The sequence below is a fragment of the Haplochromis burtoni genome, unplaced genomic scaffold, assembly GCF_018398535.1.
Source record: "Haplochromis burtoni strain Fernald_Lab_line unplaced genomic scaffold, NCSU_Asbu1 Contig_122, whole genome shotgun sequence".
NCBI lineage: Eukaryota > Metazoa > Chordata > Actinopteri > Cichliformes > Cichlidae > Haplochromis > Haplochromis burtoni.
The window spans coordinates 152,223-166,509 of NW_024582483.1; the positions used below are offsets into that span (position 1 = coordinate 152,223).

Sequence of the window (14,287 nt, forward strand, 5' to 3'; positions counted from 1 at the left end):
ACTCAAACATTTATACACGTACACGAAATCTTCTTCTTTTACTCAAAATGCGGCCCTCCTCCCTTTGACGTATTCTCCCTACGTCCTCCCTGTCTCACCTCCTCCGCCTTCCTTGCAGGCTCCACCACTGTCTGACAGAAACACAACAGCATCATACTTGACACGCTGGTTCATTTTTTATTTGTTCGCTTGTTTTTAGAAATATGTAAATGTGTCCAGCAGTTTATTCAAACCGTGTGCGCCTACCCTCATGTAACGCTGGCGATTGACGATGAGCAGCACGACGGAGCGTAACCTGATTAGGTACTTCCTCCTCAGAGCAAAGTTTTTCCTGTTTAGGGGAAGGATTAACCATGAAGGATTCGAAAAGAAGCAAACAGAGAGCAGAGAAAACACTGATTTAATGTTCAGTACATAGAGTCATGGTAAAATCACTGACATATCAGAGTTTAAAATTTGGAAGTTTTATGTTTTAGGACGTTATAAAAACAATCACGTCATCAGCAGGTGTTAAAATGACAAAAATATGATCTCAGATGAGCAAACAAATGTGACATATTACACTGTCGTGCGTTTATTTGACAAAAACTAAAGCAAAATGCAGCAGCAGTGTGTGTAAAACTAAGATCACCCTTACTGCTTCCATAGGAATTGAGAGGGTAAGTAGCAGCTGGGTGCTGTTAATCAAATTGATCATCAGCGAATGTGAGCATCTGTTGTGCTTTTGCACGTTTCTGCTCTGGAGCACTCAGGTGTGAGAGATTGATAAAGTCATACAGAAAATGATTACTGTATGTAAATGTCTAAATGTGGTTTTAGACACTATTAAGTCATGGGCTGCACTTAGTTTCTCACACACTGCTTCTGCATTTTGCTTTAATTTTTGTTAAAAAAAGGAAAATAATGACAAAGTTTAATATGTAATGCACTTTTGTTGATGTCAGGTTGCATTTACCTAATTTTAAAACCTGCTAAGTAGTTGATATCATTTTTATTATGTCCTTTCTTTTTATCATGACTGTATGTAAATAAAGAAATGAATAAAATTGCCATGTTTTTGTTCAAAAGTCTGACATCTTACTCTAATAAGAATTAATGCTGCAACCAGTGTAACAAGATTTAATGTATCATTTCCCCAAATTCATCAGAGGGAGACCGGCCGCTGCTGAACTATAATTAATGTCTTGAAATGTCTGACCTTGAGTTTTAGTGCTTTTTTATTGATTTTTTTACACAGTAGAACAAAATGTAAATTGGAACATCTATGGGCTTTGGTGGGCCGGCAGCGAATCAGACATCTATCACCTTTGATGGATAAGTACAGCCTGAATCCTCTGGCCTTGTCTCCTCACATCAAGGACAAAGAAGCAGGTTGTCTGCGATAAGGTTTGACCTGTTTGACTCTGTGAAACCAAACCCTAAAGCCTAAATTGCCAAGTGCAGGACTGAAACTCCAGACTAAACAGGGCAACATGTTGGCTGCTGAAGAAAGCCGAGGCTCAGTCGACTTCCAGGAAAAGACCGATGATACTGATAGTGTTCGGCTTTAAGAGAAATAAGATTGTGACTATTTGGAGTTTTTCTCTGTTTTCTGTATTTTTTGAGGAGGAAATTAAATATAATTAATATATTATATATATATATATATATATTATATATAATATATAATATATATATATATATATAATATATATATATATATATATGAATATATATATATACATAGCTATATATATATATATATATATATATATATATATATATATAAGGACATTTGAAATGTGAAGTGATGATGCTTTGAAGCATTAGATGAAGGCAACACGATGGGCATGTTACCTGGCCAGGTAGCCTCTGCTACGAGCTTCAAACACAGTCAGAAAGCGCTTGAATTTGATGAAGTTCTTTCGGATGAAGCACGTGCGCGTGTATCTCTGCAGCGTCATGGCAGCGAGGTTCAGCACACGGTCACGCTTGCCCTCCAGCAGCTGATACAACTCCTCTTTCAGAAAAATCTAACACACACACACAAATAAAAACTCAGCTGTTTTTAAATCTAAAGCACGACATAGCTGACCTCATGATTTGTACTTGTGTGCAGATTTCTGAGAACGCTCACCTTACTGACACCCAGCTGATACGAGTCGGTCTTCACTGGGCCGAGTCTTTGGAGCATGGCAACGCAGTTTTCTCCGTCTGCAGGTGGAGTATCCTTCAGGCAGAGCAGGGCTTTATACCTGCATCGACATGTGACAGTTCAATCTGAATTCTGTGAAAACACCTAAATCTTGTGTATCTTTGCTTATTACTTGTGGTGAATCTGAGAGCTTATTGGGAATCTGGGCATTCACAGCTTCAGTAACTTCTATCTGTGAATCTTATTGTAAACGCTGGACTGTGCTGACATTGTTTTCTTTTCTCAGACTACTTTGGCAGTGAACGGCGCTGTGAGATCAATTGATTTCAGCTGCTCTCCTACTGCAGGAGGTGACAAAAGCCAGATGGCTACTTCAGCGTGAAGAAATCTGTGTGAAACGTATTCTACCCAGAAAAAAAAGACCAATCTGAGCAGTTTTTGAAAACTGAAAGCAGCGAGTGGAGAGGGCAGCAGAAACAATTTATTTGAGGAAAGGAAGCTGAGATGATTCAAACACAATCAGCTTGGAGATAAGTAGGTGGCCAACCTCGATAGGAAGCTGTGAAAGTGCAGTCTGATTGGATAACCCTCCTTCCTGATGTGGATGGTCTCCATGATGCCGGAGTAATGCAGCTGAGTTTTGACCAGCTCCATGTCAAACATTCCTGGCTCCTATAACAGTACACAATGTACATGCACACACACACACACACACACACACACACACATATATATAGATATATGCTTTTTTTAAAAACAGAAATTAATAAAAATCTAAACAAGAAAGCACTGCAAGCCTGCACACATCATCCAACTTGCAAATATACCTTAAGATGGTTTGGCTTGATGCATCGCACAAAATAAGGGTTACACCTGTCACAGATAGATGAGAATGAATGGATGGATGAGTGAATAAACAAATGCATGAGCTGATGAAACCTGATAAACTGTGCGGGGAAGTCTACTTTCCAGCTGAAAATGAGAATGCATGGCATGTACTTTTATAGCTGGAGCTACATTATTAACAATTTCAGACTGACAGACCTCCTGAGGCCTCAGTTTTCATCTATTTGAGACATGATTGAGGCTAATAAGGCTGTCAGAGATAATCACTTTAGTCTAATGGTACACCACGGCAAAACAAATTGTTCAATCCGCCTTTAGGAACAAGGCCATGATAGAGTGTGCGTTGTTTGATGAGAGCTGTGAAAGAAACCACTCCTTCTTTTGCTCATTGCCCACATCAGACACTCTCATCACAGACAATTTCATACATTTATGAAGCATCATTATCTTTTTTCACCAGTGATAGTCAGGACCACTTTAGTCTAAAGGAGATTAATATTTCCCACGACTGCGATTCATATTTGGTGGTGTGGCGCTGCTCACCTCCCCGTCCTTCCATGTGCACATGTGCAAAGCTAGAGGCAGCAGGGAGAGGACCAACGAGACTGTCTGTACAGAACTGACAGCAGACATGATACTGATTAAGTCAGACACACCATAAAAGGAGGAGATGGGGGGGGGACTTGGTACAAAGGGACTTGCAGATGATTCTTAACTGCAAGCAGAGTCATGGCTCAGTCACACTACAGCAAAAACAGGATGGCAACCTCATGGCAACTAGGAAAAACCGGACCTCTGAGTGACCACTTTTGATTGGAAGGTGACTGCACCAGTTGCCTGGTGGTTGGCAACCTGTCTCCAAACAACTGCAGTCTGGCTTGACTCTCTGCAACCACTCACATACAGACTGGTAAAAGTTGGCAAGTAACTTTCTAATTTATATTCTGAGTCAAGGTTAACAGGTATGCAGGTGTCTTTTTGCAACGGGGGACTCATCTCTCAGTTTGATTGTAATCTGGTTACATGTCTATATAAAAGCAGGTTTGCTGGTAATATGGTCAGTTTGCAAGTAATTTCTGAATATTTGTTTCAAATCTATGAGGTTGTGTCTGGAGTCTGAATGAAAGTCGTTAATGTGATTTTGATGCCAACAGATTTGTGATTTAATCTAATTAGTCACAGTTAAACACCAGATTATCACAAACAGATTTCACATAATTGCCAGATTGACCCTATTCAGCTGCACACTGGCTCAGTTGTATTGTTATTTTATCAGCATGTTGATCCACCAAAACCGCTTTAAAGACAGTAGCTGACCTGATTCTCATCTTCAAAGCAAGCATTTAATTTTACTGCACACGGCTGCACTGTGGTCCACTGTTTTTCCTTGTGTGACTTTAGGATAAAGCTACTTAAATTGCCCACCCATTATGCGATTTGTCAGCTGGATGCATAGAAGACTGTCAGGTGAACATTCAGCTGATTCATCGCAGTTGTAGCTGAGCTTGACTTTGTGGTCCACCTGAACTGATGACAGGCTCAGTGTATTGTGGGAACTCGAGTTAGTGTCAAAGAGGGAGAGATTTCAAAGAAAGCTGTGATGCAGTCTTCTTGTTTTAAAAAGATAAATGAGCCTAAAACCTTTCCATCTTTTCCAGCAGCTCTTGCAGGCTGCTTTGAAACTTTGCGCTGACCGTGTTGGCCTGATAACGGCGAGCCGCGCTGCTGCGCCGCACGTTAGACCGCTGCTGAGACAAAGACTCTGAGTGCTTCCAGAAGAGGCTCGAAACCATCTACACACACAGAAAGACACAGATAATATCCACGTTACAATATCATGCTTCACCATACTTTAGTATCTGAATCAATTTTTTTTTTAACATTTCGACTTCTCACTCTGTTCTTGCTCTGGGTGAAGAGGTCCAAAACATCCTGGCGCACCATATCAAAGTTCTTATCCAAGAATTTGTAGACCTGCATCACAAATCATTCAAAACTATTGCAAATTGATTCAAACCAGAAATTTACAGCCACATGCATGAACGACAGGGAGATTTTTATGGAATGGAAATATCTCTGGAGTCTGGTTTTGACAGATTACATTAGAATATGTTTAAAACATACCACACAGTATGCAAGCGACTACCTGTTTCACAATCATACTGTCCAAAGCAAGACATTTTGATGAAAAACCTAATAACCTTCAATACTATATCACATTCATTCATTATTATAACACAGTTTTTCAGTACTCCCGAGTACTACTTCACAATGATTTATTCACAATAGAAGCCATGTGAACCTGAACAAGAATGGATGGAAAAAAATAGATGGATGGACACACAATTCTAGAGCTGTTAAGCAATTAGTCAACTAAAAGAAAAATCACTCACTCAAATTTTCAATTAAAAATGTCATTTCAACAGCACCTGTGGCTCTTAGTCTGTCAGATGTGTGGATTTTGGTGTGTATTCATTTTAAATTGTTTAAAATCCTTACATCCAAGAACAATGTGGACTTTGGATCTGATGGGCACCTGTTTAACTCAGTGTTTGAGCAGGTGCACATATGCTATACGGCTGAAATGCAAAAGCCCCAGTTTGAGACCTGCGGCCCTTGTATGTCTGAATTTACCACATGTGGACTCCAATCACGTTGTACAGACATCTGACAGATGATCACTGGCAAAGGGTGTGAATTCTTATTTATGTGCATGTTATATTTTAGCTTTTTATTTTAATAAATTTTCAAGAATTTCAAGCAAACTTTTTTTGTACTGTTTGTAGAATAAAAAGTGGAAAATGAATTTAATCAGTGATTTGAAATAATGCTGTAATATGACAAAATGTAGGACAAGCAAAGAGCTGTGAATACTTTCCAGATGCACTTTATATGAGAATGCAAAAAAAGAGGGGGAAAAAGGAAATGATCAGAGGAAGAACACTGAAAAAAAAGGCTATAAAAGAGATTGAAACGTTGAGAAATTAAAAGTTGAAAATGTTAAAAAGCAAAACACAGAGAAGCAGGAAAGAAAACAGGGAAGGCAGGAAGTACCTGGTAGGTGACCTTCCCTGCATAGTGTTTCAGGGTAAACTCTGGCTGTGGCATCTTTGGCCTGGCATAGAGCGGATTGTTTCCATGGTGATAGTGGCACTTCTGAAGGAAGGTGTGGTCTGTTGCCTAGCAATGATTGGAGATGGTTAATGGTTGTTGAGCCATGGAAACTAAACCTCTACAGCACAAACACATGTTTCCTGTGCGTGTCTGCGTGTGTGTGTTTGGCAGATCGCCTCAGTGGGTTTTTCATGTAACGGCGTGTTCATATTTCACTCCGAGCATCAGAGACTTATAATACATTTATCTCACTATGAGCTCAGACAGCTTCTTACACTGGGAGCCCCGGGAATAATGATAGCAGCAGGTAGGCAATTAAGTGAGCATGTGGGATAGTTTTGTATTGATTGAAGCTGGCTACAATACAGTCTCCTGGTTAATGAGAAATCCAATAGTGCAGGGTTTTTTTTTCTTTTTTAACTCAATTTTTTTTAAAACTGAGATATGAAATATGAAGTTAGAGCTGTTGTTGGCTTGTGTTTTTTTAACAGCACGCTTAAAGAGTGCAACTCTTCCAAAGTTTCCTGTAATCTAATATAAGCTTATTATAAGTGCGCTCGCTTTCCACATACTGAGTCTGTCTCAATCACTTGTTCTTCGCGCACTTGGGGCTTCTCTCTCCGTGGAGTTATAAGTCATTAAACACCTTTGTCTTAATTAAAAACTGCTTGTGTTTACCATTATTGTATTCACTTTCATATTGTATGTGTTTTTGATTCAATTTAAGCGAATTCCAATAACTCTGGAGAAAACGGTTATTAGTTTAACAGGAATGGGCTTACCTGAGGGAAACCACACTGGTCGTCCAGTATGCGCAGTATCCCATGGGGCTTAGCAGCAATAAGGTCGAGGCATGCCTCGTTGTGGCCGAAGGGCTGCTGCTGCCATTTGATCTGCTCCCGCATGTACTCCTCCTACGCAGCACAATTCAGCACAAAACAAGCGCAAGATTCGTCAGGCTGGTGTGTGTAAAACTCGACTAACTCGCTGCTAATTGTTTCTTGCTTTCTGCTATGATTTGTGAAAGATTTGATAGCCTGAGTTTAAATGTGCCTCTGGAAATCCCTCCTTTTTTAGACGGGTGACATGGGGCTACAACTGTGAAACGGGAATATAGGTTTCATAGTTGTGCTTCTGTATCATTAACACAAAACTCTTTAAGCTTCTCTGGTGTCATTTTAACTTTTTTTGTTGCTACATTAAATTATCTTGTTGGCTTCAGTGGTGAACTATGCGGGGGGCTTTGTGTTGTTGGGGTTTTTTTGCTTTGTGGCTGCCTGTAAATTATTGTGATAGTTTGCAGGCAGCCTTGCATACATACAGTCACTGAAAACTTTACTGGGAACACCTTGCTAGTTTGTGCTCATGTTTGACATTCAGAACTGATTTAATTCTTTATGGTATAGCTTGAACAAGCTGCTCAGAAACATTCTTCAGAGATTTTGGTCCTTAGTGACATGATAGCATCACACAGATACTGCAGATTTGTTGGCTGCAAATCAATGATGTGAACCTTCTGTTCCACAACATCCCAAATGTGCTGTACTGGATTGAGATCTGGTGACTGTGAAAGCCATTCAGTACAGTGAAACCCATTATGTTCAAGAAACCAGTCTGAGAGGGTTTGAGCTTTGTGACATGGTGTATTATTCTGCTGGAAGCAACCGTCAGACGATGGGTACATTGTTGTCATAAAGGGATGGACATAGTAAGCAGCAATACTCAGGTAGGCTGTGGTGTTTAAACAATGCTCATTTGGCACTAAGGAGGCCCAATGTGTGCCGAGAAAATATCCCCACACCATTACACCATTACACCAACAGCACCCTGAAGCATTGATACAAGGCAGGATGGATCCATTCTTTCATGATGTTTATGCCAAATTTGGATTCTACCATCTGAATGTTGCAGCAGAAATTGAAACTCAGTGGACCAGGCAACATTTTTCTAATCTTTTGTCCAGTTTTGGTGAGCCCGTGTCAATTATAGCCTCAGTTTCAGTGTTTAGCTGACAGTAGCAGCACCCAGTGTGGACTTCTGCTGCTGTAGCCCATCTGCTTCAGGTTTCAAGGCATTGTGCATTCATTCTTTTGGATACATTGGTTGTTGCTTTCCTATCAGCTTAAAGAAGTCTGGCCATTCTGCTCTGAACTCTGACATCAAAACAACATTTTCACAGAGAAACTGCCGGTTATTTGATATTTTCTCTTTTTCAGACTGTTCTTTGTAAATCCTTGAGATGGTTGTTTGGGAAAATCCCATCAGATCAGCAGTTTCTAAACCATTCGGACACATCTCATACCAACAACTATGCCATGTTCAGAATCACTTAAATCAATTTGAACTTCAGCAGGTGGTCTTGACCACATCTACATGCCTAAATGCATAGAGTTGCTGACATGTGATTGGGCAATTAGATACTTGCATTAATGAAAAGTTGAACAGGTGTACCTAACAAACTGGTCAGTGATGTCACTGATGTGAACTAAATGGGAAATGAACACATTAACTTGTGGTTCTCTGACCTGCTCCTCCTGGAAAATGACCCTGTTAAAGTAGAACTGCAAAGTTTCATTGGCGTAGTTGATGCACAGCTGCTCAAAACTGTTCACCTGTAGCTCCTGGAGGACACACAGAAGAGACAACCGGGGGTTATGTGAGTCACTTAGCACACGGGTCAGCTCAGACACAAACACAGATGTGACGTTACTGCGAGTGCTCTTCAGTGTGACCTCAAATCCATAAATGTCCAGCACGGAGATGGAGAGCGCTTCGTTGCGAGGGTAGACGCGTCCGTTGATGCGCTCCGTCAGCCAACTAAACAGCAGCGAATACAGGATCTTGGCAACAGCATCTCTATGAAAAACGCACAATAAGGTTTCTATGGAAACAGAAAACCCGGTTCCTATGGAAACAGAGGACATCTGAAACCCCCCCACCCCCCCGACTTCAAGCCCTGACGTCCTTTGTCCTCACATGCCTCTACCAAAGATTGGAAGAGAATATCACAGACTCTTGGCTCCCTCTCAGCAGTCTCCTGGTATGATTTTAAAGAAGGGGGTGAAAAAAACATGAGGACATAAAAAAGCCCTAAGATTTTCAGTTTTTTTCCCCCAAGCAGAGCAAGGTGCATCATGTTTAATTTAACAGATTGAGACTTTTAGTCACTCACTCACCTGGCATCCACAGCACTCTCCACTGTCAGCGGAGTATAGATCTTCTCCCGCACCGTATCCTGGGGGATCAAACACATCTCTGATATCTAACATCTATATTTTGTTACAGAAATAATCATATCTGTGGTGTGTGCACGGGGCTGTTTCTGCAAAAGTGTGCACCACTTACTGTCAGCTTGAAGGTGACAGATTTCTCTAGGCCCTCGGGTGAGACCAGCAGCAGCTCAGCCACCACCCTTATCTCCTGCGTGCTCACCACTGACGCGACCTCCTGACCCTCAGCCTGCGGGACACAGTCGCAGACACATACATATGGAGTCACTGTCATTATTACTGCCAACGTCATCCTCACCATTAGGTCGTGAAACTAAATACATGTTTGTGTTTGAAAGACAGACCAGGTGTGGCTGGAAGTAGATGTTCCCCAGATGAAGGACAGAGGAAAGAAGTCTGTAGATGCCATTTTGCTCCTCTGGGGTGAAACACAGGATGTCCATGGCACTCAGCAAACGCCTGAAGTCCTCCCCGTCATCCTTTCCCTCTATGGTACAGTTCCCTCCCTGCATGCATGGACACACACGTGCACCGTTAGGAAAAAGACATTTTACCCTCTTTAGGTCTAATTTAAGAGCAACTTATCAGCGATTTGAGTCTCTTGGTGCAGTGATGGGGAGGATCCACTTCAGGGTGTATCAGAGCACCGTGACCTCACTGGTGATTGCAGTTACGAGTGCAAAAGGGCTCACTTGTCAGCACACTTTCAGTCAGGGAGAGCAATGACACGCTATCTCTCAGCTCGGTGTTAAGTTACTCTTCAAAAAATGTTGTTGTAATTACCACAAACACACCGCTAACTGGGTGGGAAATAGTCCAAGATGAACACTACCTCATAAAGAAATACAACAGCGCAAATCAGCTTGGAAATAAAGCCCAGAGGTGAAAAAACAAACAGAAAATGTCATAATTATGAACAAATGACCCTAATTAATTCTTTTTGTGTGGAAAAAAAAACCTTGGTGTTGGCAGGACAGCTGACAAAGAAGAAACAAGACTACAGCTGTGCCTGCAGCTTTGCTAGGCTGCAGTTACGCACACCTGTGTTTCAATATAAATGTTGAAAAGTGGACGTTCAACAAGTATAATGTTAATCCTATTCACCAGGATAGGCTGTGGTTTCATGGTTTTAAATCTGTGAGCAATGAAATGGTCATTTCTGTGCTGTATTAATACTGTGACATTAGTCTGATCTCTTTCATTGTTCAGGACTGGTTTAACAATGGCTGATTTTGGATCACACTGCACGCCACCACAGTGGATTTTAAATAAAACAATCAACATGTAATCCAAGTGCAGATTTTCAGCTTTAATTAAATGGGTTTCACAAAAAAATTCCATTAACTTTTTAGGAATTCAAGCCATTTTTAGAAATATATATATTATAGATAACGTGACACAGATGCTCTTCCAGGGCTTTACTGTAGCTGCCTTCAGTTGCTGTTTGTTTGTGGGTCTCTCTCCATCTAGTTTAGGCTTCAGTAACTGAAAAGCATGCTCTATTGGGCTGAGATCGGGTGACTGTCTTGGTCATTACAGATTATACCATTTCTTTGCCTCAAGAAACTCTTGGGCTGCTTTTGCAGTATGGTTCTTATTGAATTTTAGTCCCAAGACTTAATGGCTTAAGGCTTACTGAAGTAGTAGTTATGCTAATGTTAACTCTACAGGAGGTTAATGTCCTTTTGATTTTCTTTGATATCTGATGGATGTCTGCGTGTTTGAATCTGAGCACCTGATTGAGATAGTAGTAAGTCTCAGCTTCCTGCAGGTACAGCGAGTGCTTCTCATGAGGAGGAAGGCCTGCCAACATCTCATAGAAGATGTGATAGTTCCTCTCTGATTTGGCCTGTGAATAGACACACATACAGAAAAAAGTCACCCTGACACATGCGCACACACACTAGGACTGCTTAGCAGTTTAAATCTCTTATGACTGAAACGGACACACATAATGCCGTTGACAGAGAAACACATATTTGAGGGTTACTCAAAGGATGTGTGACCAGATGAAAGCGACCACGAAGAAAGTCTCGGGCTACATCTCTACATCTGTCTGTAAGACACAGCTGTCTGTCATTCAAAGCCATTCAGATATACGTCACTGTTATTAGAGCCACAGTATGTGAATATTTAATTCTCCCTTAGACCAGGCTTAGAGGTATATCTGGACTGTGGATGGCAAAAGCACATCACAAAGCAATGTTTAAATTTTACTTGAACTTTTACTTGAAATTAACAGTGAACTTAATTACACAGGTAAGACACTGTTACGACTTTGTGCTTGCCTGTTCTTCAACGCAAATGCCGTTCGGTGACGTGTAAGTGGCCTAGTACCAAGAAAGGTTGCTGTTGCAGGTTTTACAGGAAAAGTGAACAGGGTGCCTACTAGGTTATGTAGCGCTAGGTTCAGATGGCATTAGATTAATGGAAAGGAGTGCATGTCTGAATGGGGCTCATGACTCAGTGGTAAAAAGACGCCACCTGAGCTGTTGTGTGAATACGTGTGTTTGAGAGTTTTTCACCTGAAAGACAATGCGTGACTTCTCCAGCAGGTACTGAGACGTTATGGCACCGCTGATTACACCCCTGGTAAAATTACACAGTCAGGTACACACACACACACACACACACACACACACACACACACACACACACACATGCAAACACAGAGTAAGGCTGAGTTAAGTAACAAGTCATGCATGTGTAATGTGCTCTCTGTCACAGTTCTAACAGAAAATCAACTCCTTATCTAACTGTGCCAGTGGGACATATTAGCATATTCCCCAGTAAACCCAGTGTCACCAATTCTCTGTGTGCGTGTGTGTGTGTGTGTGTGTTTCTGTGTGTGTGTTATGATACAGGGATAACATTACAGATCTATAAAGACATTTCAAGTGACCAAAATGGGCGAGATAATGTATAACACAGAGTAGAGTCACAAAATAGGCCGTTTCTTTATTTTATATATAGCCTCTTCATAAATGCTATAGATTACAGTCTACCTAACAATAAAAGCAAAATTATTACAAATAAAAAAAACACACTGAAACATCGGAAATCCCTTTTTGGCGTAACACCAACACCAAAAGCAAGCAGCTGAAAGAAGAAGAACGTTGTTACTACTCACTCATTCATGTAGATCTGCGTGTATTTGCCAAAGCGTGAAGAGTTGTCGTTGCGCACTGTTTTGGCATTCCCAAAAGACTCCAACAGGGGCATGGCCTCAAGGATCTGCCCAGTCAGCACAGAGGGAAAATTACTATGAGCACTTTCAGTATGACGGTAAAGAGAGCAAAATATGGGGGAAGCGATGAAAATACTTTACCTCTATCTGAAGGCAGAAGATAGATTTAAAGACCATGATGTGAAAGAAAAAAAAGTTAGTTTAAACTGAATATGAGCTTCATTCTGTGTCTGTCCACTCATACAAAAGAATTGGACACTGGACATATACCTGCTGTGTGACATTGCGTTTGTGGTGTATGGCTGTCAGGTAACGCAGGATCAATTTAGTGGCCTCAGTCTTCCCTGACCCACTTTCTCCACTGGAATAACAAAAACCACCAATATGAATGATTTATAGCGCTCGTTTTATGATGCCTTTAATCAGACTTTAATCAGCAGTTCATACCTGATCACTATACACTGATCTTTTTTGGCATCCATCATGGTGGTATATGAGAGATTAGCAATGGCAAAGAGATGACTGCAACACAACAAAAGATGTCGAATTAGAATAAAATCACACACACACACACACCAGCTGTGTGCATGTCAGCTTGGTGTGTGTAGAAGTGGCAGTGAAATCCATAACCAAACTCTCCCTTGGCAACAGACCATTAACAGTGTAAGGCGAGCCTGTTACTAACACCTGAGAGTGCTGGCCTTTAACGCCTTTATTTACCGCCGTACAGGATCTCAGAGCACAGCTTACGACACATGTAGACAGATGTAGTGGGACAGCGTATGCCCACACAAACACAGCTGTAAAGGTTTCACTTAAAGGTTTAACCTTTTAACGGCTAGTGTATCACATTTGATACGTGGTGTTTTGTGAGTTTTTGAGACTTTTGCGTCATCAGTGTGAATTTTTTCACCCACAAAAACCAAAATGAATTACACAATACATTTTTTTAAACTCATGTAGATGCAAATTAATATTTTTGTTTTTTCAAAAAATTGTTTCAATAAGCACTCCATTTTCAAACAATTGTGGTTCCAACTTTTTCTGAACCATGAACCATTCTCTGGCCTTTAGTTTTATTTATGCATCTAGATTTTGAGGTTAAGTTAACCAGGAGAAATTAGCTGTGTAGACGTCTGCCTTTCTCTAGAATAAAGTGTATTAAACTGCCAAAAACTGCATTTGGAAAAGTCATTAGCAATGTCTCTTGCAATGAATTACAACCCGTTTATTCCCCCAAAAAAGTTTCATGAAGGAACTATTTTCTTTATTCTGAACTATGTCAGCTCAGTGTATCACTTTGCTTGTGGCAGCCTGACCGAATGTAAAAAATAACAGCATCCTTTAAGCTGAACTATAATGCTAGCTAGCTACCTGTTTTTTTTGCTTTATAAACAAAAAGAAAAGCTCCTGTCGACTTTTTCAGTTTAGAACTACAGGGCTAGTGTCGTCTAATTCATTATATTCTAAACAAGGCAGACATCTTCACATCTGATAAATCCAAAAACGGGTAGTCTACAAAAATAAATAAATAAATAAATAGTCTAGAAAGGGTCACTTCTTGCTAAATTCATAGGAAAATGCCTGACCTTTGTCACACTTCTGAGACAAAGTTAGAATTAAATCATTTCGAGCCTAATAATCTTGTGCAGTTTATTAATAGTAAAATACTCAAAAATGGCCCTATCTTGCATTACCTCTTTGCAGAAACTCTAACAGGTCCAACACATGCAAAAGCCCAAACACACACACACACACACACACACACACACACAC

At 40.6% G+C, this 14,287-nt stretch overlaps 1 protein-coding gene across 1 annotated transcript in view; it reads right to left on the reverse strand.

Moving 5' to 3' along the window:
• Positions 1-14,287, reverse strand: part of myo15ab (myosin XVAb) — a 48,493-nt gene that overhangs the window by 28,484 nt on the left and 5,722 nt on the right. Inside the window, exons 10-30 of the mRNA XM_014335845.2 lie at positions 12,959-13,033; positions 12,782-12,872; positions 12,653-12,658; positions 12,455-12,558; positions 11,850-11,913; positions 11,060-11,173; positions 9,669-9,830; positions 9,440-9,553; positions 9,271-9,329; positions 8,827-8,950; positions 8,620-8,715; positions 6,877-7,008; positions 6,035-6,160; positions 4,877-4,954; positions 4,622-4,773; positions 2,962-3,007; positions 2,682-2,806; positions 2,117-2,234; positions 1,837-2,012; positions 247-331; positions 99-131 (exon numbers count right to left, since the gene is read on the reverse strand). Coding sequence (XP_014191331.2) covers positions 99-131; positions 247-331; positions 1,837-2,012; positions 2,117-2,234; positions 2,682-2,806; positions 2,962-3,007; positions 4,622-4,773; positions 4,877-4,954; positions 6,035-6,160; positions 6,877-7,008; positions 8,620-8,715; positions 8,827-8,950; positions 9,271-9,329; positions 9,440-9,553; positions 9,669-9,830; positions 11,060-11,173; positions 11,850-11,913; positions 12,455-12,558; positions 12,653-12,658; positions 12,782-12,872; positions 12,959-13,033 — 2,080 coding nt within the window. The remainder of the gene's footprint in view (positions 1-98; positions 132-246; positions 332-1,836; positions 2,013-2,116; positions 2,235-2,681; positions 2,807-2,961; positions 3,008-4,621; positions 4,774-4,876; positions 4,955-6,034; positions 6,161-6,876; positions 7,009-8,619; positions 8,716-8,826; positions 8,951-9,270; positions 9,330-9,439; positions 9,554-9,668; positions 9,831-11,059; positions 11,174-11,849; positions 11,914-12,454; positions 12,559-12,652; positions 12,659-12,781; positions 12,873-12,958; positions 13,034-14,287) is intronic.